At 39.7% G+C, this 25,741-nt stretch overlaps 1 protein-coding gene across 2 annotated transcripts in view; it reads left to right on the top strand.

Annotated features, from left to right (window-relative positions):
* RPTOR (regulatory associated protein of MTOR complex 1) overlaps positions 1 to 25,741 on the top strand; it is a 547,756-nt gene that overhangs the window by 484,603 nt on the left and 37,412 nt on the right. For both annotated transcript variants that reach the window (XM_036753902.1, XM_036753901.1), the window contains exons 26-28: positions 9,427 to 9,541; positions 10,204 to 10,328; positions 16,873 to 16,977. In XM_036753902.1, the coding sequence (XP_036609797.1) occupies positions 9,427 to 9,541; positions 10,204 to 10,328; positions 16,873 to 16,977 (345 nt within the window). The remainder of the gene's footprint in view (positions 1 to 9,426; positions 9,542 to 10,203; positions 10,329 to 16,872; positions 16,978 to 25,741) is intronic.

The following is a 25,741-nucleotide window of genomic DNA, read 5'->3' as shown; positions in this document are numbered from 1 at the left end:
CTGAGTCTCCCCTTCTCCAGAAATGTCCAATTCCTTCAACCAATCTTGGGTATAAGGACCTTTGTTATCCTGAACACTCTCCAGCTTAGCAAGGTACTTAATACCATAGGACTTAGAACTTAACACAGTATTATGGATGAGGTCTTATGTGACCAAATTAAAGTGGAACTATCTATCTTTGCTGCCTCTTAAAGGAGCCTTCCGTCATATTAGCTTGATTGGCTGTCACATCACACTGCTCACTCACATTGAGCTTTCAGTCTACTAAAACCTTTTCATCATGATTCCTCCAGAATTGTCTTGGACCTTTGTATTAGTCAGAGTAGCTCTAAGTCTTTCACAGTTGGTCATCATTACAATATTACTCTTATTGTATACAGTGATTTCCTGCTTCTACTCACTTCACTCTGCATCAGTTCATGTAAGTCTTCTCAAGTTTTTCTAAAACCATCCCCCTTGCCATTTTTCATAGCACAGTAATATTTCATCACAATCATATGCCACATCAGTTGATGGGTATCCCCTCAATTTATAATTCTTCATCACCACAGAAGGAGCTTCTGTAAATGTTTTTGTACCTATAGGTCCTTTTCCCATTTCTTTGATGTCTTTGGGATGCAGACCTATTAGTAGTATTGCTGGTTCAAAGGGTATTTTATGCACATTTTCATAGCCCTTTGTTGAACCCCATAGTTCCATATTGTTCTCCAGAATGGTCGGACCAGTTCACAACTCCACCAATAGTGCATTATTGTCCCTATCTTTCCACATCCTCTCCAGCCTTTGTCATTTTTCTTTTCTGTCAGGTTAGCCAGTCTGATAGATTGTTTTAGAGTTGTTTTAATTTGCCTTTCTCTAATCAATATTAATTTAGAGCATTTCTAAATCTCCTTCTTTAAAACTCCCAACAATTGTTCCTAGATTTGCCCTGCGGGGCCAAGCAGGACTGATCTAATCTCTCTTCCACACTATGGTCATTCATGTACTTTAAGATATTTAACATGACCACTCTGCCTCCCTGTCTCTCCCGTCCTTTTCCTTTCCTCTCCCTGCAAAATTTTCTCCATGCTAAACATTACCAGATTTCAGCCAGTCTTCTTATGGTATCCATCTCCATCCTGATTGTCCTCCTCAGGAAAACTCTCCAGCCCATTTTCCACTCAGACTCCAAAGTGATTTCCCTAAAGCACTGGTTAATATCACTTCTAGAATCAAATACGAAAGCATCTGTTTGGTGTTCAAAGCCCTTTATAATGCCCACTCACCTTTCCACTTTTATACCTTATACCCCACCACTACCACCACCACCACCCTCATCCTCCATATACACTGCAGTTCAGTGACGCTGACTTCGTTGCTGTTCCTCAAACAAGACACTCCATCCCCAGCCCTGGGTCTATCGGGTAGTCAAGGCCTGTGGTGCCAGAGCTTTGCTCACCACTAACATAGTCCTCAAGAAACCAGGGTTACCTCTACATTATGATGAGCTTTGAGGGCTGCTGCTATTAACTTATGTTGAGTTTGCAATGAACTAAAACTCCCAGATTGTATTTTTGTTTTGTATTTTTTGTTCGTTAAGATGTCAGCTAGTTGTCTTAGTGTGTAAAGTGCTGGGCTTGAAGTCAGGGAAAATGTATGTTCAAGTCCTGCCTCACTCTTTTCCAATTGATCATGAGATCCTGGCCACATCATTGAACTTCTTTGACTCTCAGTTTCCTCATCTGTAAAATGGGGGTGTTAATTATGCCTGTTTCACAGGGGTGTTGTGAGGTCAAATGACATAGCTTATAAAGAACTTTGCAGACTAAACCTCTAAACAAATGCTTCCTACTGTAAATGCTGTTTTGGTTTTGGTTCAGGGTTTTCAGATTTTTTTAAAACTAATGAGCATTTTTTTTCTCCCTCCCACTTCCACCTGCACAGGGGAAAAAAAAACACAACCAAACCTTTGTAATAGATACACATAGTCAAGTAGAACATTGCTACACTGTGTCCAGAATTGTACACCTCATTCTGCATCTTAAGTCTATCACCTCACTGACGGGAGGTGGTCAGCATGCTTCATCATTGGTCCAACACAATTTTGGTTAGTCATTGCATCGTACTGCAGAGTTAAAGTTTTCATTGTTTGTCTTTATTATGTTGTTATCAAGTAAATTGTTTTTCTGTTCTATTTTACTTTGCTCTGTATGATTTCGTACAAGTCTTCCCAGGTTTCTCTGAACCCATCCCTTATGTCATTTCTTAAGTCACAATGCTATTCCATTCATATACCACAACTTATTATGCCATTCTGTAACTGATGGCCTTATAGTTTTCATGTCTTTGCCACTACAAAAAGAGCAAATATGTACATTTTTGTACATCTGGGGCCTTTTTCTCTTTGATCTTTTGACTCCCCAGATCTTTTTCATACAAAGCCTCTCTAGCTACACCTTCCTTCGCTTACATTTGGGAAATTGGCTTTTTGAACCAAGGTGTAAGACTTTATGTTTCTCCTAGTTATTCTTCTTCTTAGGTTCAGTCCAATGTTCCAGCCAGTTGAGATCTTTTAAAATAGTAGCTAACATTTATATACTGCTTACTATGTGCCAAGCACTGTGCTAAGCAGTTTACTATCCTAAATCTGCCATCCAACGTTAGTTATCTCTTGTAGCTTTGTTTAACCTGCTTACTCAATAAGCATGGCATGTTGGTTTTCTCAGTTATTGATCAATATGCTAAGCTGCACAGGACCTAGAGCAGATCTGTGAGCCAATCCACTAGAGCAAGGGTGGGGGATCTTCTAGGCCTTCCAGGTCCTTGGGGGTGGCCTTTTGACGGAGTCAAAGTTTTACAATATAGATCCTTTGGTTAAGAGAATTTGTTCCGTGAAGTTAAGAGTCAATCAAAGGGCAGCACTTGAAGACCTAGAGGGCCACGTGTGGCCTCAAGGCCACAGGTTCCCCACCCCTGCACTAGAGACTGCTGCAAGTTGACATTGAACCATTAATTATTTTTCGTGCCCAACTATTCAATCAGTTCTAAATATTCCTCATTATACTATTGTTTAGACCACATCCCTTCAGCTTGATTCCAAGGATAATGTGAGAGACTGAGAAGTACTTCACTAAAATCTAGATAATCTCTGAGTACTACACCCTTGTTCTGCCAATCTAGTAACCCTGTTGAAAAAGGAAAATGAGATTACTCTGGGATGACTCTTTTTAATAAGTCCATGCCAGTTCTTGATGATCCTGTTCTGGAAGCAATAAACAAAGAATCTGGCAGTTTGAAGGTCATCTAGTCCACCCCGTCTCTTTAATAATACATTTTAAATTTCACCAGGAATCCACATCAAAATCACTAGCCTTTCATTGGCAATATCTATTCTCTTCCTTATTTTGAAAATTGAAACAGTTACTATTGTTTAGTGTTATGTTACAATAATACATATTTTGTAAGTCTAAATTGGTTGTTGAGTTCTATACACATTCACAACAATCCTATTAGATAAAATTCTCCCTTTCTCATTGGAATTGCTTTTCTTTGTGGCTTCAGAATTTCATTTTGTAGAGCTTTCTAGCCTTTTTGAGTTGATAAGATCTTATTTATCCTTTCTCTGTAACCATAAAATCTACTTTTCCAAAATCTAGCATGCATGTCAGATTATGACCAACTTGCCTTTCTTCTTTCATCATTTTCTCCCAACGTTCCCATCCTTTCTACTTCAGCAGCCTGTAACTCCTTGTTAGTGATCCTAAATGGCCATTTTCTTCATTGTTTTCTCATCAGCAAGAAGAAATCAGCTCTGAAACTCACATCTCCAGTCCCTGAGGGCTTCTCTCTCCCTCTGATTGGAGAAGGTAGGAGGTAGACATGTGGGAGCTGCTTCCAGATCCTCAGTTTGAAGTAGGCACCCAGAGAATTCACCTCATCATTTCCCACCTGACTTCTTTCCTGGCTTGAATGATCACCAGAATCTCTTCATTCTACAAAATGTGATCTACTCTGAAACTCACAACTCACATGATTTCCCACCCTAGCTGTTGGGCTTCATCTTCCCCTCATGCTGGGTAACCAGCTCTCCTACCCGCCTCCAGATTTTCAGCTTCCTTCTGCCTGTTATCTTCCCCCATTAGATTGTGAGCTCCTTGAGGGCAGGGACTGCCATATACCTTTCTTTTTATCCCTTGAGCTTAGCATGGTACCTGGCACACAGTAAGTGCTTAATAAAGGTTTATTGACTCTAACTGATTGATTCTAGTTTTAGAAAGATAAACATATTATTAAGGCAAACCAAGAAATTTTTAGCTCCTCTGCTTTTCTCAGAGAGCTCCAACATATAAGTGAAGAATTCAAATTTCCCATCACTACTATATAATGCGTCTGTGCCAGAACTGTGATCTGTCTCCCAAACTTTTCATTGGTTTTCTCCTTCTGTCTAAATAGTCTGTAGTATACTTTGCTAACAGTATCATCTCTGTTGCTACAGCCTTTGATCTTTACCCAAATACTATCCATCCTGTTATCTCACTTGACCTTCACATTAATCCTGTGAGTTCATTAGGATAGATGTCATTTCTCCATATTCCAGACAATTAAATTGCAGCACATAGAGCCAGTGACTTGTTCAAGGTCACCCAGGTAGAACGTTGTTTGTGGAAGAATTTGGATCTAAGTCCTTTGTGACTCCAAATACAGCATTTCATCAAATAAGTATCAGAAATAAATATGGAGGAAAGAACAAATGACTTATATCATACTTATGTTGTTCCTGAAGAGCTTAGACCATAGTGTATTTGCAGATTTGGTAGCCATAGCCATGACAAGTACAGAAATGCTCTTTGCAGAGAAATAAAGTACGTGTACTGTATGCCATTCAGTAAAATCTAGTGATGAAAGAGCCCAATTTCATCAGAGTAAACACCAAAAGAAAAGTAGCTTTTTTTTCAGTGTGAGCTAGCAAATTAAGAGTGGGCTTTCCCCTTTTGGGAAATGATGCAACTACACCATTTTAAGTGAGTGCAGGAACTCTAAGGGCCTTGGATTTGCAAGTCAGCAGCCAGGGCTTTCAGGAACTATGCTGGTTGTAGACGATGGGTCTAGTGCTGCCAAAGGATCTAGCATAAAATCAATAATTTAGAAACTCTTAACAGATTCTATCGATTTACCACTTTGGCCTTTCTCCCTGTCCCATAAGATTCTGATGAATAATATGTGTTACTTTTTTAAAGCCGTAAGAAGGGCTCGATAAGATAAACTCTTGTCCCTCTCAGCTGAGCTAAAGGGTACTGCCAGAAAGGGGCCTTTGTCAAATACCATTCCAATTATTCATCTGTCCAAACCAGGTTATTTAGCTAAGCTGAATTATGTGATCTCATAATATTCACCAGGCATCTAAATGGTTCTAGTATACACCCTTGCTCCACTGAGCATAACAAATGATTGTTTACTTCTCGAGCCCAGTGATATTTCTGAAACACTTTTATGTATAGCCTCATTTACACTTATGGGTTTTTTCCCTTTTATTATGTCTCTGGCTCATGTTTCATTAACAGGTATATTCAGTGCACTATTGAAATCTAATCTTGGTCCTTTATAACTTTTCATGTCTTTATGAGGTAGCAGTCAGCAAAATAGATAACACTCACAAACGTTTGGAAATTTATCATCTTAGAAACAGCTGGTGGTGCAGAAGGCTATGCCTAGAGTCAGAAAGACCTCAGATACTTACTGGCTGTGTGACTCTGGGCAAGTCACTTAACCTCAGTTTACTTCAATTTCTTTAATTATTAAATGGGTACAATAATAGCATCTACCTTGCAAGGTTATTGTGAGGATCAAATGAGATAATACTTGTACGAAGTCCTTGGCACAGTACCTGGCACATAGTGGGCATTATCTAGATTCTTTTTCTCCCCTTTCCCTTTACCCTATCCATGTCTCCTCTTCCTCCAACTTTCCTTTCTAGCCTTATTTTACTTCATTCATCTTCATACACTCTACATTCCGGCCAAATTAGATACTAGCCAATCTTACTCTGCTGTCTTTTACTTGCAAGCCCCTCCCCTCCTGCTTTGAATATACTCTCCATCCTCACCTACTAAAATCTTTCTCTTCAAGTCTCAACTCGGGTACCACCTCCTCCAGAAAGCCTTTCCATATCCTCCCGGGTCAAGTAGAACTGTCCTATCCAGAAATTGTTTTCCTTAGAGAATGGAAGTTCTTTGAGACCTCAGCCTTTCAGTTTGGATTTCTCAAATGAGTTGGTTAACCTATTGCTCAAGACAATCTACTGCCGAGTCTGCCCCAGACAATTAATAGCCAGAGGCTATCTGGGCCCATGACATTAAAAGAGAGTTTCTACTGTAGCATTTTAGGTCAGAATGAAATAGTAAAATCAGATCTGGGTGTTCAGGAAAGCAAAGCTGGTATTTTGCAAACAGAATAGGCCATCTTTGTGTAGACCAGATTTAGATTCACTTTCTCAGACTTAGTAAAACGGGTTGAGATGTGTTTGTCAGGAGGACTGTTGAACTGCTATAAAAATAAGCAAATGAGAGATTGCAAGATGTCAGAATAACACATGTATGCTTAAAACTGAGAATGACTGAACACTAATTTTAAATCTTGCCCTCTTTCAATTATTTATCATAGTCAGGGTTTGGGTTCAGGATTACCTTTATTTGAAAACCAACAAAGTTTAACACTTTGAACCAGATTAACCAAGTAAGTAAACTCTGTCATCAGCAAATGGAGTAGTCTCCTTCATTGAGAGTCCTATATCCGGGCAGTTGATTCTCTCCATTTTCTATTTTCCATTCCATGCTCCCTTTATTCCACCTGGTCCATCCATCAGCTGCATCCTCAATGGCACTGGATCTCTTGTACTAACATCCATAATGTACATATGATTTCTTAATAATTTGAGAATCTGAAATATCACCTTCCCCTTAGCTTCTTTGGATCAAAATTGTACCTAGAGTTCTACCACCAAAAAGTTAAGGTAAAAATGAAGAACACACAAAAGCTGTGCTGTTTAGCTAATGTAATTGAAACGCTACAACCTGGTCATCCTTCATTTGATCAATTTAAACCCCTTGTCATAAGGATGAAATGAAACTAGGATGGATGTTCATAAATTGATGATATGTCCTATTTTGAAGAAGGGAGGTGCCTAAAGGAAAACAATATAATGATTACAAAACCATTTAACACATTAACCCTTTATCTAGCCAGCTTTTCTCAAGTACTTTCAAGAATGGGTACTTATAAATACTGTGTACCTTGGCCCCAACATGATGATGTCATTGGTCCTCTTTGAGTACGAAGGATGAACAACAGCCAGATTTTTTTCAAGTACTTTCAAGAAAGGGCACTTATAAATACTGTGAGGATACCAGCATATAGAAAAGGGGTGTGTGTGTGTGTGTGTGTGTGTGTGTGTGTGTGTGTGTGTGTATTTCTTAGTGCACAGTAGAGTATGGTTGTCCATTTCATTGTTAATACTACTTTGGCTTTGTATTCCCAGAAGATATTCAACCCTTTTTCGAACACATCTAAATTGTTAGCCTATGCCATTTTTTGAGGTAATGAGGTCTATGTGCTTTATAGCTAAAAAAGTAACTTCAAGAAATTCTTTCTAATGTTTCAGGACTTTTTTTTATCATGATCTGAGACATCAAAAAAAAATTTTTTAAGAGCAAGAACAAATAGCAAACAAAAGAGGATTCTTTATAAAATCATGCATATTACTTGCTTTTTAACAAATTTACACACACAGACACACACACACATTCTACATTTTACTTTCAAAACTGTCCTTATGCGTTCTTCTTTCTGAACTTCATTGTTTTCTTGTGTATGTTTTTCAGTGTTACAGCGTCCCTCCTCCTCCTCCCCCTCTCCCTCTTCTTCTCTGTAACTATTGCTAACTTCCTCTCTCTTCTAATTAAAAATTCACAGAAAGAGGCAGGGGGGAACCTTGCAACAACTCAGCATAGTCAACCAAAACAAATCCACACAGTAGCCAAACCCAAAATTTTTTGTCTCTTGTCTCCATCACCTCTCTTTTAAGAAGGTGGTAACATATTTCCTCATAGGTCCTATCAAGACGTAGCTGATCATTGCAGTGATCAGAGTTCTTAGTCTTGCAAAGTTGTTTTTCTTAAAGACATTGCTACCCTTGTAGAATTGTTTTCCTGGTTTGGCTTGCTTCATTCTGCATCACTTCACACTATATAGGATTCTTGGAAGTCATCATTTTATTATTTCTCATGGCACAATAATGTTCCATTACATTCTTATACCACGTTTTGTTCAGCCATTCTCCATTTATCCAAGAGGCAGCCTAAGTCCCTCCTGCTTAGGTTCTAGATTTTTTTCTTTGTTATACACTTTTAATCCCCTCTCCAGACATTTTTTAAGTAATAGACATTTATTAATTGCTTACTATATGCCAGACACTGAGCTAAAGGATACAAAGAATGGCAAAAAAAACAAAACAAAACACTTCCTGCCCCCAAGGAGCTACATTGTAATGTGACTCTAAGGGAGCCAACATGCAAAAGATATATACAATGTAAATGGAAAATAATCTCAGAGGACAGGCATGCAGGAAGGAGGGGAGGCAGGACCAGAAGTTGCTATTTCATTTGCCTAGAAGGAAACCAGGGTGAGATGAGGTGAGAGAACATCCCATTAAAGGAGACTCCGAGGTGTCCAGACAGGTAGATGGCAAACCAGAAGAGAGCAACATCATGGAGAGGAAGAAACATCACAGAGCTGAGGATAACTGACAGTGTCAGAGCCGGGGAGGTGCCAAGAGCAGAGACCATTGGATTTGGCAATAGAGGTCATTGGTGAGAAGAAAGGATGTGGAAGCGCTAAGTATAGGTGGCTTTCTCAAAGAGTTTAGACAAGAATGGGAGGAAAAATAGAGGGCAATAGCTAACTGGAGGTTTGGATTAAGTGAAGTTTTTGTTTTTTGTGGTTGGGGAAAACATTGACATGTTTGTAGGCATCAGGAAAACAGCCATAAGTCAAGGAGAAATTGAAGATAAACTAGAGGATGGGAATGATAGTGCATGTAATGTGCCAGAGAAGATGGGCTGGAACGGTATCAAGGGTGCATGTAGAGGTGTTTTTCCAGAGGATGTTTCCTATATGAAGAAATAGAAGACACGATTCCTACCCTCATAAAATCTATAGTCTAATAAGCTTTGCAACAGGTCAAAGATAAGGGCACTATTATCTACAATCATACTGGCATAGACTATTATCACTATAGAAATTCAGATGTGCTTAGTTTTCATTCATGTAAGAGCATAAATCCTTTTGTATTCTCCCCAGTGTTTAGTACGAGGCACTATATTCAATCTCTTGGTATAAGCATAAAAATTCAGATTAGTCACCAGGTATTCTCTTTTCCATTTCTTTTTGTAGGTATTACAAGACTAGATGATCAGATCTTCCTTAATAGGAACCCTGGTGTTCCCTCAGTGGTCAAATTCCACCCCTTCACTCCTTGCATAGCTGTGGCTGATAAAGACAGCATTTGGTAAGGGTCATGATAACTACTCTCCTGAGTTCATTAAGTATTAACTAAATATTAACTTCCACATGGTTTAACTTTACATTTGAGGGATGCTGATATTTTGCATACTTAATCTACATCTCTGAATGTGGGACTCTCCTGTTTTATTCAAACGGGGGGGGGGGCGGTCCTCAAAAATTGACAAGCTATCCTTCACTCCTTTTTCAATCTCTTGAAGGTTGAAAACATCTTCTCTGTTGTTCTTGACTACTGTTGAATTACAGAGGGGTGAAGCCTCAAAGTAATAACTATGGATTAATGGACAGTGAATCAGATGTTATGTTTTTGAGATGTGTTACTTTTATACTGTATATAAAGATAAAGTGGTTTCCTGGTTTTACTGTACATATAATAGTCTCATCAAGACTAGATTTGTAATAGAAAGACTTGTAATGGGGATTTAATCTTATTACTTCCTCTGCAAAAGCAAGAGATGTTAGAGAAAGTCATTAATTAAAAAAAAAAAAAAACATTCAAATGCCCGAAGGAGAAAAACAAGTTTAATTTGTAATAGGTATAAACCTTTGTAATTGAGAAGGTACTGATTTAATAGAGATTTCTTTGTAATGCTAATAAAACAAATGCAGTTCTCACTTTTTTTTTATTTTATCTTTATACTCCTTAAGTTTTTGGGACTGGGAAAAAGGGGAGAAGTTGGACTATTTCCACAATGGAAATCCTCGCTACACAAGAGTCACTGCCATGGAGTATCTGAATGGCCAGGACTGTTCATTGCTACTGACAGCCACAGGTAAGCCGCATTCCACTTGGTCAAAGAAATGGGAGCAGGGGATAGGAAAGTATTACTTCAGGGGCATTAGCAGGTGCACTTGGAGGCTTGGGACCCTGAGACTCCTGAGTTGTAGTGGTAGCCAGGCTTGCTATTTCAGGAAATCTTTTGTCCTGATTGTATTTCTTCTTTTCATAATGAAAAATAAATATCGATTGGAGATTATCATCATAAAATGCTAAAAGAGAGAAATTACTTCAACATCAAATATCATTTAAAGGCAGAAACTTAGCCTATATGTTTTAATTACCCTGGGTTTGACATATTGTAAGACTTTCCCCAGGGCAGGTAGATGCACAGGTGGATAGAGTACCAGACATGGAGTCTAGCCTCAGACACTTACTAGCCGTGTGACTCTGGACAAGTCACTTAACTTTGTTTGCCTTAGCTCCTCATTTATAAAATGAGCTAGAGAAGAAAATGGCAAGCCACCCTGGTATCTTTGCCAAGAAAACCCCAAATGGGGTCACGAAGAGTCGAACACAACTGAAAAGACTGAACAACAAGAAGATTTTCCCCAACAGTCTGTTTCTGCTAAACCATCAATACCAGTTCTTGTCATCGCCCAGAAATAGAAAGTGCAACTTCATTTGAATTGTTATTATTGAGTACTCCTCTAAACTAGCCTGGAGTGGGAACTGCTTACAGAGGAAAAGACCAAGAAGTCTGTGCGCAGATTCAACACAACGAAATGTCAGTAGGCATTAAGAGAGATGTATGCCATTTCTATGCTACACTATTAAGCTACTGGCTAGACTAGGAGAATGAGTGTTTGTAGGGATGATTCCGGTATCAGAGACTGTAAGAGGAGAATATGATGGGGGTAGGAGCTAAAACATAAGAGTGATGCAAGCAAAAAAAAAATGAGGTGAAATCTGGGGAGATGTTTACTGTCCATGGAAATAAAAATGAAGAAATACAAGAAACTAGAGAGAAAAAGCCTAAGACAATAATTATGTGAAGTCAGATAAGAAAAGTGTGAAACAATAATGTCAGAAGTTATAAAGAAGTCCTGGAGAAAATAACCAATGATCAAATCATGGGGACGTTTTTATTGACCTTTGTGCAGATTATTGATGTAAAATGTCACATGAAGAACCTTAATTGAGGGATTGGAAAGGAATCAAGGAAGGAGTTTGAGAAAATGAATGAAAAGCAGGTTGGAGTGGATGACATACTCTAGGACACAGGCAGAAGACTTTTTTTTTTCCATCGAGGCTCACTGACCAAAGAGGTTTAAAAAAGGGTCAGAAACAAAAGGCAATATATTTTTATTTTTCTTAGAGAAACCTAAGATACTTGATTCACTCACAAGTTAAAAACTGAACCACTCAGCACACATTCTTTGAGCAGAACTATTCTAATAACTGAGAAAGATACAGAAGATATTGTCCCTGCCCTCAGGAAATTTAGTCTGCTGGTAAAATTAAGCTATATATAACTAACAGTAATACCAAGCATAACCTGATGAGAATAATAACAGCTAACCTTCATATAGCACCTCCCGCTTTGCAAAGCACTTACCAGATATTCATGAGAGAAACAATTTAAGAGCCAGGAGTATTATAAGAGTTCCCAAAAGGAAGAAAAATCATTTCTAACTGGAATTATCAGGAAAACTTCATGAGAAAGATGACATTTAAACTCAGTCTTGAAGAATGGGTAGGAATTTAACAGAGATGGAAAGAGGGAATTCCTGGCATAAGAAACAGTGGACTGGAGGTGAGAAGGTATGGGACATATTCATGGAATCTGTCAAATCCCACTTTCACATAGAGTAGGTGAAGCTGTATGCTGTGAAATAGATAGGAAGGTAGACTGAAACTCACTTATGGAGCCATGAATCTCTGGCCAGAGTTTCTACTTTGTCTAGTAGGCAGTAGGAAGCCATTGATGCTTTTTGAGCAATGGAGTCTCATGATCATCATGTATATTTGGAAAGTTAACCTGGTAGAGTTTGATTAAGGTTAGATTAGAAAGCAGAAAGACCAATTAATAGACCTCTGCCATAGTTCTGGAGGAAGGTATTAAAGCGAGGAGGAGGTCTAAAAAAGAGGGAGGAATCAAAGAACTTTTAACTACAGTTTGGAGCATACATTTTTAGAAGAATAGTGGTAACTATTAACAGAAATCGCTAAGACAAGAGGAGGAGCCGATTTGGGAAGATGACGAGATGGGATTCTGTTCCAGAAATGTTTCTTAAAGGTAGACCAGTCTCGCTAGGCACTAGCACAAAGAAAGACAAAGACCAAACCAAGAAGTCCTGGCCCTCAAGGAACCTTAATTCTCCTGGGAAGATATAACATTACATGAAGAGACAGATTGAAAAATGAGAAAGCACTACTAATCCAAAGGGATCACAGAAGAGTCCACTAAGAAATAAGTATTCTGACAGCTGGACCTGAGGAAGGAGTTCATTCTACATACAGAAGAGAGCTTATGGAAATACACAGAGCATGTGAAGGGGAGTAATGTCAAATACATCAGGAAAAGTAAACTGAGGCCATATTGTGGGATGCCTTGAATGCTAGATTGAAGAGTTTCTATTTTAGACTAGGGGCAAGAGAGTCATTAAAAGTTTTGTTGTTCTTCTTGTTTTTAAGAGTAATATGATCTGACTTGTCTATAAAAATTATTTTGGCTCATACATGGATAAGTTAAATAGGGTAGGGACTAGAAGCAGAAAGAGCAACTAAGGAACTATGTACAGCAGTCCATGCAAGGCGGGGCGGGGCGGGGCGGGGGGGGGGGGGCGCCAGTGACAGTGTAAGTGAAGAGGAGAAGGAAGTGAAAAACATTGTAGAATTACAATTGGATATGAAGTGTGAAGAAGAGGGGACAGCCAAGGATGACTTTAAGGTTCCAAACCTGGATGAGTAAAAGATAGTGATGCCCTCCATAAAAAGAAGGAAGTTTGCAGGGGAGGAGACTTTGGGTGCAAAGATGATGAGTTCCATTTTGGTCATGTCGAGTTTCAGATATTTTTTCAAAACTTTAGCTGTTTTAGAGGAAAAGAAAGCTATTGAGAGATTGTGGGAATGAGAACAAAATGGGGTGGAAGTAAACTGCTTTTTTGCTAATTTGGACTGTGTGCTTCAGAATAGATTGAATATTTAAATATTCATTGCTCTTCAGTTTATCATATTCTCAAGAACCTTTTAAGGCTCTACCACGAAATCTTTAACCACAACAGTCTACTACCATATAAGAATTTTTTTCTCTGGACTACAGCAAGCATGACCAGAACAATTTCACCTCACGGACTAGATGAAATCAGCTTGAGATTACGTTTTGGAGTTTTCCCATTACTAATATAGGAAGTGGAAGTGAGAGTAGACAGAGGAAAAATATGAAATGGTGATTGGAAAAGATAATTAGTCAAGTCAACAAGCATTTATTAAATGCCTACTTTGTGCCAGGCACAGTGGTAAGTAATAGGGCTACAAAGAAAGGCAGAAATAGTCCTGTCCCCACAAAGGAGCTCATATTTCTAAGGGGAGAGACAGCATGCAAATGACTAGGAACATACATGAAATATACAGGGCAAATTGGAGTTATCTCAGAGGGAAAGCACTAACATTGGAGGAGATTGAAGAAAGTGTGATTTGATCTGAGTCTTGAAGGAAGCCAGGAGGCAACGATGATGAAAGAGTACTCGAGGCATGGGACAGCCAATGGAGAGGCACAGAGTCAAGAAATGGAGGGTCCTATGAATGAAGTAGCAAGAAAGCCAGTGTCCCTGGATTGTAGAGTACGTGAAGTGTAAGTGAAAGTAGAAGTGAAAGTGTAAGAAGTCTAGAATTGTAGGAAGGGGCCAGCTTGGGATAAGCTTTAAAAGCCAAACAAAGTATTTTATAATTGATGTTGGAGGTAATACGAAGTCACTGGAGTAGAGCAGGAAGGGGGTAGGGAAGGAGTGAAGGGTGAAGAATAGCAAGATAAAACCTGTGCTTTAAGATTACTGGCAGCTGAGTGTAAGACTAGACTGGGGTGGGGAGAGACTCCAAGCAGCAGGAGAAAGGGGGACGTATATGAGAAATGTTGGGAAGGTAGAAACGACAGAACTTGGCAACAGATTAGATATGTTGAATAAGTGAAAGTGAAAAGTTCAAGATGTCACCCAGTTGTGAGCCTGGATGCCTTAAAGGATGGTAGTAGCATTGACAGTAATATAGAAGTTAGGGGGCAGCTAGGTGGCGCGGTGAGTAGAGCACTGGCCCTGGATTCAGGAGGACCTGAGTTCAAATCCAGCGTCAGACACTTGAGACACTTACTAGCTGTGTGACCTTGGGCAAGTCACTTAACCCCAATCGCCCTGCCTTCTCCCTTGCAAAAAAAAAAAGAAGAAGTTAGGAGGTAACTTAAGAGAAAAGATAATGATTTCTGTTTTGGACGTGTTGAGTTTACATTTTATGCAACATCTGTTTAAGATGTCCAGAAGGTAAGTAGAGATGCAAGAAGGGAGGTCAGGAGAGAAGAATAATGAGATAAATAGATGTAAGAATCATCAGCATAGAGATGCTGTTGAGAATAAGATAATATGTAGAGAGAAGAATACCCAGGGATAGAGCCTTGACACGTGCCTATAGTTAGCCACCGTGACTTGGATGAAGATTTAGCAAAGGAGACTAAAAAGAAGTCAGATGGGTAAGAGGAGAACCAGGAGAGAGCAGTATCATGAAGACAAGAAAGGATGGCAGGGAAGAGCTTGATTCACAGTGTCAGAGGTTTCAGAGGTCAAGAAAGGATGGAGGTTAAGAAAAGGCCATTAGATTTGGCAAATAAGAATTGACTTTGGACAAAGCAGTTTCAGTTGAATGATAAGGTTGGAACTTCAGCTGACAAAGGTTTAGAAGAGAGAAGAGGTAGTAAAAGCACTGAGAATAGATAACTTTTTCAAGGCTTTTAGCAAAAATTGGGGTGGGACAGACAGTAATTAGCAGGGGTGTTCAGATAAAGTGAAGGTATTTAATTTATTGTTCTTGAGGGTGAGGGAGACATGTTTTGTGATTTTTCTCCAGCTTCATTCGACAGCACATGAAGTATATGAGCAAAGGCAGTAGAGAATGGAGTAACCCAGGGTTGGGGCTCAGCAAAGCATGATCCGTAATAGGATAAGAGGTCAAGGGTCTTGAATATAGAGGATAATGTATAGTTGAATTGATTGACCGAGAGTGCTATAGAGAAGAGACAGTCATGTCAGCAAAAGTGTATTTTAGTGTAGGTGGGACTGCAGCATCCCTTTAAAAATCAAGAGAGTACTTATAAGAGGAGGACAGACTAATGGTGAGGGTGGGGGAAAAACAGGATAAACTAAGTGTGCTTAGCTGAGGAGAGGAATTCAAGTCGAAAGAGAAGTCATTGAGAAGTCAAAACCAAGGTGAAGGAAAATGGATATGAAGAAGATCAGGTTAAGATTGGAACAAGAATATTTCATTTAGTTGAACAAACGTTTACTAAAGGTGCCTGCTGCATGATCTCATTTTTTCCAAAGTGTGAGGTGAGATTATCAGCTACAATGGGCAGAGGCCTTGGACAGTTCAAGGTACCCAAATCACCAAGCGTTTTGTGAGGAAATGAATGAGTTCTGAATAATGCAAATACAAACAAGGAAATTGAGCCAGTGAACAGGCAAGAGGCTGAAAGAAACACACACACGAGGTTTTTTTCTTTCGATGTTCTATTTGGCTTTAAGCCATAAAGGCTAGCCATCAGACTTTGGCTATGGCAGACATTCATCATAACTGCTCTGATGGGCTTCTATGAAAGTGAGGCCATGGGAAAGGTGTGTCTTCACTTAACAAAGGAAATCCTGAAGGATTAGTTTCCTCTACTCAGTAGACTCTGAGAACTGACAATAGTGTTCTCAACTCAGTTTTTTAATCATGACGGTCCAGCTGGTTTCACTTGTTTCCATCATTGAAACTACTATTTGTGTGTTGAGCATAATTAAACAATGTGGGAAGGGGATGCGAAAGGGCATGAAGACTTTTTTTCCTTAGAAATGATTGATTTTTTTCTTAACATATAAAAAGTTAACCTCGAGAGGAGCAGAATAGGCAAAATGAAGAGTGTACTGTTCAGAGTCTGGGCTTTATCATAGTTCTTCTTACAGGTTGAAGGATTTTAGAACTAGTGCTTAAATACTAATAAGAAAGAAGGAGTAGTCTCAGGTACTAGACAAGCTAGAATTGGTTCAAGGACCTGTTCTGTAGTTAACTAGGTGTGTTTGCCCATGAAAAGGAAAATAATAATGCACTCTTACATTATCCTTGCAGGATGATTTTTTTTTGCTGGGTTGCAGAGAGAGGAGTATAAAGAAAAGGAAAAAAGGGACAAATCAAGAAGGCTAGGTCCATTTCTTCATCGGTCAGTCTACCAAATAGGGTGACATTCATTCTTTTTCAGTGACACAGGTCATTTGACTTCCTATCTCTCCCCCAAAACTCCCAAATAGGGCCTGAGGGAGACAGTGCCTTTGACATCCTTCTCTTTTCTTTTTCAGATGACGGTGCCATCAGAGTGTGGAAGAATTTTGCAGATGTGGAAAAGAACCCTGAGATGGTGACTGCCTGGCAGGGGCTCTCAGACATGTTACCAACAACAAGAGGTAGGTCTGCATGGAATTTTTTCTAGAGTCTGAAGCATATCACCCAAGAATGCCTTTCCAGAGCTGGATGAAGTGATCCATTCCTCCTCCAGCAATATCCCTGTCAGTAGTGTCTGGTTCACTTTGGGATTTCCTGGTAACACAAAACTAACCTGTTTCTCTGTCAAAATCACTATAGAATGTGATAAACATAACTTAAGAGTGTTTTGGTGTGGTTTCTGTCAGTATCTCAGTCCTCCAGCATTGATGTGCTCACTCACCTGTTTCATTGATGCCTGGAAAGTAATGTCATTGTCTTTGGTGTGGCTTAAAACTGAGATGGGTGTTTTCTAGGAGGAAATGTTTCCTGATGATTAGCACCAGGAGAGAAGAATCAAGCTTTTCCAGGTTTTCATCTGTGCTGTCTTGGATCACTCACAGATTCCTAACTTGTCATGAACATTCTTCAGTACCTCCGAAAAGCAGTTATTTCAGCACTGTGGTTACTCTTTCCAGTGATGCAAATGACAGTCTCTCCGTTCTTTATTAGATAATTCCATGAGTTTCTCTGGCTAAAAATATTCATCACCTACTAGCCAACTCTCTGATAATGACCTCTCCAAACTTAGCTAGACTGGACTTCAGACAATAGTCTATTTGACTTATACCCAAAGCCTTTCCAGCTTGGTAAGACCTTACCTTTGGTAAGAACTTATGCTTCACTAGACTAGACTTTAAGAACCCTTGGGGCAGCTAGGTGGCGAGAGCACCAGCCCTGGAGTCAGGAGGACCTGAGTTCAAATCTGGCCTCAGACACTTGACACATGTACTAGCTGTGTGACCTTGGGCAAGTCACTTAACCCCAACTGCACTGCCAAAAAACAAAAAAAAAAATTTTTTTTAAAAAGAACCCAAAGCCATCTCTATTTGAGTAGAGGAGTCATAAACAAGCCATTTTATATGTCTTTACAGCTATGTTTTCCAATTTTTAGAACAAAAATAAAAGTCCATATTGGTGCTACCAAAATGCAAAATGATTATCCTAGGTACATTCATATTTGCACCATAAGACCCAAAGAATAAGTGTAGCTGACTACTTGCCTGCCTTGAACTAGTGGGGAACAGTATTCCTGTTCTCTAAATTTAGTCAGTCTGATTACAGCTGACTACTTTCCCCATCACTCTGGATCACCTGTTTGTGTTTTGCACAGCATTGCATGCTGCATGTCAACTCATTGCCTGTGTCCAAATTAGGGCATAAATTAGTCGTTTCTAGTCTGCTGTTTCCTGCAGGTTTAAAGATATGGAGGAACAGCACAATTCTAGTCTGTTTTTCACCTAAAACCAGCTTAGATAAGGAAATAAAATGCTGTCAATTCATTTAGAAGAGGCTATGACAAAGTCTAGGATATAAGAACAATTGCAACTCTTGCTTTAGGACATAAGTGGTATTTTCTTTGCTTTCTTTGTTCAAGGACCCATGTGTGTGTTAGCAGCATTTGTTTCTGAATGTAAGGCTTAGGCTATTATCTGTTGATATCTATTAATAGGCTTTCATCCACTAGATGAAGTAATTGGAGTATGAGAGTTATCTCCTTTTTAAGATGATCCCTAGGCTAATCCTAATTTTTTTTTAAACATCCGAAAAAAATCCTTTCCCTCTTCCCTCTTATTCTCTCTATTCATTTATAGTTTCCACAACCAGATTTGATATTTAGTCTTACCTTTAACATGTTTCCTTTGATGGCTTTCCTCTTTCAGGGGTTATTCTTGCTTTTAATTAAAGGAATGCTTCCATTTGTTCATACTGTTCTTGTCTTTTTTAATAGATTCTTCTCTCTTTATTTTTGTGAAATCTTGCCATTAAAAGGTACCAATCTAACTTGTTCTTATATCTGATGGGAAGAGCCAGATGCCACGAGCCTTCTGAATCAAAGGGGAGCTTTTCCAAAGTGGGCCTCATTGCAAATCAGAAAAACTTCACTTTGTCTTGATATCTAATTCCGCTAGAGCCACTCCCAACCAATATTCTTTGCAAAGAGATTTTAAGAGCATGCTGGAGGTGGTAATGGTCAAATATACTTGTTGAGGAACTTGGAACCAGTAGAGGTAACAGAGCAGAAAACTTTGATTGGCCTACCTAATTTCTAACTATTCAGGCTAGTTAGCCTTTAAGATGCTGTGAAGAAGTCCTTTTCAGACTTTTTATCTCACAGCTAACAACCCTTTACCCCATTAGGTATTTGTGCCATAGCCAAATGACCCTTCTCTGTGCTCCAAGGGTAGGACAGAGCTCCTTCCTGGAGAAGGTGAAAGTGCTCAAAGAGCACCTACCTGCACTCCAGTTTGTAAGGAAGAATAGATTATTCCTGAAAGAAACAAAATCCAACACACTGGATGGCAGAATCAGTAGTGAAGTGTCTTTAAAGCTTTAGGGTAGAGCATGGATCTGTAGCTAACAAAGTAAAATTCAGTAGAGATAAATGTAAAAATCTTAACCTTGGACACAAAAAACAAAGTCAAGCATAAGATGGGGGAAAGATCTGAGGGTTTTGTTGGACTGCAAGATCAGTATAAGTCATCAGCGTGATACAGTAGCCGCAACAGCTAATGCTAAATTGAGTTTCATTAAGAGGAGTATATTTTCCAGGATTAGGAAAGTAATGGTCCCACTGCACTCTATCCTCATCAAACCATCTTGAGTACTGTGGTCAGTTATGAGAATTAAGAAGGACATTGATAAGCTCAAGAGAGGAAGGGCAACAGGATGTGAAGGGCCTTAAGTCTATGTCATGAAGATCATTTGTAGGACCTTGGCATGTTTAGTCTGGAGGAGACCCATGTGGATGTCATCACTGTCTTCAAGTATTTGAACACTTGTCATGGAGAAGAAGAATCAGACTGTTTTATTCCAGAGGGCAGAACTAGGACCTCTGGGTGGAAGTTGCAGATTTAACCTTAATGTTTGGGAAAAACTTCCCACCAATTAGAAGTAACCAAAAGTGAAATACTTTGCCTTGAGAGACGATGAGTTTCCCCTCCTTAGATGTCTCCAAGCCAAAGCTAGATGATAGTTATCGGCTGTGTTGTGGTAGGCATTCCTTTCATGTTGGACTAGCTGGCTTTTGACTTTAACTTTAAAATTCTATGATAATGAGTTCTATTTGAAGATGTTTTCTGTTTGAGATGCCTTTGGGACATTCAGTTCAAGATATCCAACAGTTTGTGATGCAAGAATGGTGCTCAGAAAAGAGAGTAGAGCTAGATCTAGGAGTCATCTGCATAGATGTGATCATTGAAGCCATGGGACTGATGAGCTCACCAAGTAGAATATAGAGAGGAGAGGGATCAGATAAAGTCTTAGAGAACACCTTCCCTCCCCTCCCCCCAATCAAGGATGTGATATGGATGGTAAACCAGCAAAAGAGACTGAAAAGTTCTCAGAGAAGTAAGATGAAAACCCAGAGATGAGAAAATATCCAGGAGAGGCTGGTCAACAGTGTCAAATATAGTAAGACAGGTCAAGAAGTATGAAGACTTGGGGAGGGAGTTCAGGAGGGAGAGCCAAATTGCAGAAGTTTTAGAAGAAAGTAAGAAGAGGGGAAATGGAGAAACCCAGTATAGATAGCTATTTTCAAGGCTTTTGGCTGAAAGAGGGAGGAGAGAGGTGCATGGCTAGCTACCAGGGATGATTGGCTCTAGTGGGGATTTTTTAATGACAGGATAGAATTGGGCATGTTGGGAAGCAGCAGTGAAAGAAATAATTAATAAAGAAATACTAAAGACTAGTAAGAGAGCATGCATGCAAGTGAGTAATTTTGCTGGACAGTTGGTAAGGTATAAGATCAAGGGTACATATAGAGGAATTGGCAAGAAAAAAAGTCCAGTTCTTCATTAATAACTGGGGTAAAAGGGGATTTGAGGGAGTGGTATTAAGGGTTTGTGGTGTCATGAGGACAGCATGAGAGAGTTTGTGGACTATGACCTCGATTTTCTTGGGAAGTAATGAGTTCAGGACTTCAGCCAAGAGGATTCTTGAGGGGGGTGAAAGGTGAATGGGGGCTTTGAGCAAAGAAGAAAAAGTTTTGGAAGGAACTATTTTGAAGAATAGAGGAGTAAATGAATTGCAATACTGCAGTGAAGACTCAGTTGAGTTTATATAACATAAATTTATAATGGACCCCACGGTCCTGAACTGGGACCTATTTATTGTCTAGAGGAGTGACATAGTTAGAGTCGCAGTTCAGGAAAATCATTTTGACAGCTGTGTGAAGAATGGATTGGAGTGCAGAGAGACTTGAGGCTAGGAGACCAATTATGAGGCCCTTGAAATAGTGCAGGCCTGAACTAAGTGGTGACTTTATTAGTAAAAAGAAGGAGGTCAGAATTGAGAGATGTTGGGGAAGTTAAGAAGGCAGAAATTGGTACCTAATTGGTTGAGAGAGAATGAAAATAACAGTGAAGTTATAAACCTGGGAAAAGGACTTTACAGTAGCAAAGCTCAGTAGAGGGAAAGGTTTAGGGAAAAGGTAATGTTTTGTCTTAGACATGTTGAGTTTTGAGAGGTACTCTTAAAAAGCAATGACTTCCTCCACAAGTCTGATACTTTCTCTAATTTTATTTTTATTTTATGAAATTATAAAATTATGAAATTTTATTTTATGAAATTAATTTATGAAATTTATTTTATTTTATGAAATTCACCTAAGTCACCAGCATCAAGTAACAATAGCTCCCCATTAATATCTTACTTCTTGAAGAGCCCAAGAATTTAGAGCAGGTTATAACTACTAAGGATTTTGATTTCTTACCACCCATCTCCCTTTAGTACAAACTCTCTCCCTCCTCATTCTGAATACATGCCATATTATGTGAACAAAGAAGCAGAGCTGGGTGTGGCAGAGTCATTGGTGAAATGAATAAGGTCATCTAGGAATGTCAGAAAGTGGGATAATATGCTGGGGCAAGAGTGCTTAGAAGAGCCATTTCTGATCTTGGGTACTTTTCACACACCCCTCTTTTGTTGGGGGTGGAGGGTATGATAATCTCTTCACTTTAAAGGAGCACATCAGAATGGTATTTTCCAAGGAAGGGCAGACCCTTGAGGGACTTTAGTAAAGTTCAGGGAATAACTTTTCTGAAGAAACCATTTGAAAAAACCTTCTTTAGAAAGCTAGAAAGCATATTCTCTAGAAAGCATATTCATTTTAGAAGGAGCAGTGGAAAGAAGGCTTATCTAAACTTAAGGAGATGTGAGTCCTCTCTCCGCCTCTGCCACTGACTAGCAGTATATCTTCGGACAAAATTCACTTTGCGTCTCTGGCTCCATTTTCTTTTGCAGAATAATAAGAAACTATTAAATCTCTAAATTGACTAATAGTGATGATAATATAATATTAAATCTTAGATTTGAATCTGGAAGGAACTCTTCTTTTTGCAGATGTAAATAAGAGGAAACAGAAGTCCAGGCATATTAAGTGACATAGCCACAGTCATACAAGCTAGAATTCAAACCCAGAACCCCTGACCCAAATCCAGCACCCTGTCACCTTTGTTCTGTAGGATCCCTTCCAATTAATGAAAGTAAACATAGTCCTGTTTTAGTGATGCTTCCTCTGTCCTTAGGTTTTAATGGACAATGGTATTAACATTGTTTTATTCTCAATTTCTGCTCCATTTGTCATACATTTCTTTCCCTCCTACATCTGAATCCTTCCTTTGCCCACCCATGAAGTTCCAGGTTTTCACCTCTGATTTGATCATTACAAGATCACTGGGTTGTAATCCTTGAAAGAGATTAAGTGGTGGAAGCAAAAAAGGATTCTACAGACACACATACCATGTCCTCATGCACCCAGGATCTCACCACTACCAGCAAGTGTTCCCCTCCATAATCAAAAACTGATATTCCTCTATCTGACTGTAACCTCCTAGCATTCCATCCCCTATGTCTAACCTCTTCTAAAGCTCTTCTTCACCTTCCTCAGGACTTCCAATCCTTACTCTATCATCATTTTCTCTTCCCTCCAACTTTGACCCTGTAGTTTACCAAGCCAACTCTATATGGTCTTCTATGCTCAAATCCCTTGCCCCATTGCCTGTCACCACTCATGCCTTGCCAAACTTTGGCCTTGGAGTACTCCCACCGTCTTTCTCCTCCCCTCCTACTCACATAACCATGGTGACTGGCTACATTATTAATTCATATTACCCAGATTCAACTAGGCCCCCATGGCAGTGAGGCAGTTCCTCCCAAACTGATTCCCTAGCTCACTCCTCACCAAAGCTTTTCCAGACCTTTCCTTCTGTCCTTCAGCAAAGGACCGCACCTCGTAACTTTACTGAAAATATTGATGCCATTCAACACAAGCTCCCTCTTTCCCCTTTCTCTTCATCTCAAAACCCCTAGGCTTCATTTCCTACTCTCTTTATATCCCCTAAGTTCTAACTATAAAATTCTCCTTACCCTTGCCAAGACACATCTACACGTGTCCTCAAACCCATCCCCTGCCATCTTCTCCAGCCAATTATCTATCACCTCAGTCATCCCCTCTCTAATCTTCGGTCTTTCACAATTCTAGCCCATCCTTTAAAAATAACTTTCAATAGAACCTTTCATCCCCTTAAGCTATCATAAGATAAGCACTTGGTCTCTCAGGTTTGTAATCTTGATGTTAGCCTCTACTCCTCACTCTCCCTCACCCTGTATATCCAGTCATTTGCCAAATCTTACAGTTTCTACATCTACAACATCCCTCACATTTGACCCCTTTTCTCTATCCTATTAGTTGATACTGTTCTACCACCTGCCAGTTCAAGTCCTCATCACCTCTCACTTAAGAGTATTAACTCAATCTCCTAATTGCTCTCCTTGCCTTAAATCTCTCCCCATTCTAGTTCATATTCCACATAACTGCCAAGGTGATTTTCCTTGAGTAAATATCTGATTGTGATTCCCCTACTCAGTCAGTTCCAGTAGGTTCTAGGAGAAAATGCACTGTCTTCTATGTAGCTTTTGATGTCCTTCACCACATGTCCCCAACTTTTATTTCCAGTCTCATTGCATATTACTCCCTTTCCTGAACTCTGATGTCTGAGTAAACTGCAGAGACCTTCCTCTTTAATATAGGCTGAGCCATGAATGAAAATTCATGAAGCTGGGAATACAGATTGGGCACATGTTGTAAAGGAGGTTTTAAAGCTGAACAGAGGGACTAGAACAACCCTCTTTTATCTCCATGCCTTCATACTGCTAGCTATGTCCTGCATCTGTCTTCCCCTGCACCTCATCATTTGTATTTCTTCCAGACACAGCTCAAACACCACCTTCTGCATTAAACCTTTCCACATTTTGTAGTTAATTATTTTGTATTTATGCTCTTCATATTTATTTTGAGCATCCTTTTTTGTTCTTGTTTTCTCCTGCATTAAACTGTAAGTCCCTGGCTAATGGAGAGTTTTATTTATTATATTTGTATCTTCAGTGCCTATCAACAATGTCTGTGCCTAACACATGGTAGGTACCTAATAGATACTTGTTGATTAACTAATAAGGAGAGATAACAGAAGAGCCTTTCTTCAGCAAGATGGTGGCATGAGCCCAACTCCCCTACACACACCACCCTAAGATAACACTCTGTGCCTTACATAAAAGAAGAAAGAGAAAGGAAAAGAGCTCTCACAGGAAAACAAACAGCAAATATGAAGGATTGAGTAAAATAAAGAGTCACCAATGTAATGAATAAAAGAAATCCAGGACAAATCTCCAGAAAGAAAGAACAAAACTATAAGAGCAAGAACCTACACATTTAGAGTCATAATAAGAGATATAAAGGAAAAACCACTGGAAATAACATTCCTGATAGAAGAATTCAGAATTATGAGGATTGACAAAGTAGTACTCTACCTACTGGTGGTGGAAAAATCTTAGTGAAGCAGTAGAGTCTCTGATGAGTAGAAGGGCTCTGAGGTGGTAAAAAAAAAAAAAGCATAAAATTAGAAGAACCAGCAATAAAACCAAGCCAGAATGGCAAACCTGGAAGACTACAGATCTCTACAAATCAAAACAACAAAGCAAGAGAAACAAGCTTGGTAAGAATTATTGGTTCCAGAGCCAATATGGTGGCTGGAAAGCAGTGACCTGCCTAAAGCCCTACCCCAGGACCCTCCAAACACCTATGAAAAATGGCTCTGAACAAATTCTAGAACTGTGGAACCCACAAAATAGCAGAGGGAAGCAGGGCTCCAGCCCAGGACAGCCTGGATGGTCGCTGGGTAAGGTCTGTCGCACGGAGCTGGGAGCAGAGCAGAGCCCAGCGTGGGCAGAGGCAGGACCAACCAGACTGAGAGCCAGGCAGAACAGGCTATAGGGCCCTGAATCAGTGAGCTGTGGCAGTTACCAGACTTCTCAACCCACAAACACCAAAGACAACAGATAAGGTTACTGGGAAAAACTGCGGGGACAGAGTGAAAACAGTTTGCAGTTCGGCCACTGCCCCCGGGGTCAGTGGAGGTGGTACAGCTCTGAGGAGCTACAGCTGCGGTTGCTTCTGGCCCCAGGCCCACCTGGTGGGAAGAGTTAAGTGGCAGATCAGAGTGGGAGTGCAGAGCCTGCTTAAGATCTGAGTCCAGTCCGGGTTGGCGGTTCTTGGGGGAAGAGGAGCACTGGTGTGGCAGAGCTTGCTGTGTAGAAACAGTTCTGAAAACAGCAGTGCAGCCCCTCATGCTTGGGACAGAGTACTCTACAAGCAGTCATACCCCGACAAAAAACTCAAGGGTCAAGTAG

Source organism: Trichosurus vulpecula, chromosome 4 (assembly GCF_011100635.1).
Source record: "Trichosurus vulpecula isolate mTriVul1 chromosome 4, mTriVul1.pri, whole genome shotgun sequence".
Taxonomy (NCBI): Eukaryota; Metazoa; Chordata; class Mammalia; order Diprotodontia; family Phalangeridae; genus Trichosurus; species Trichosurus vulpecula.
Note: the sequence above shows the minus strand (reverse complement) of the source record. Positions and strands in the feature narration are given on the sequence as shown.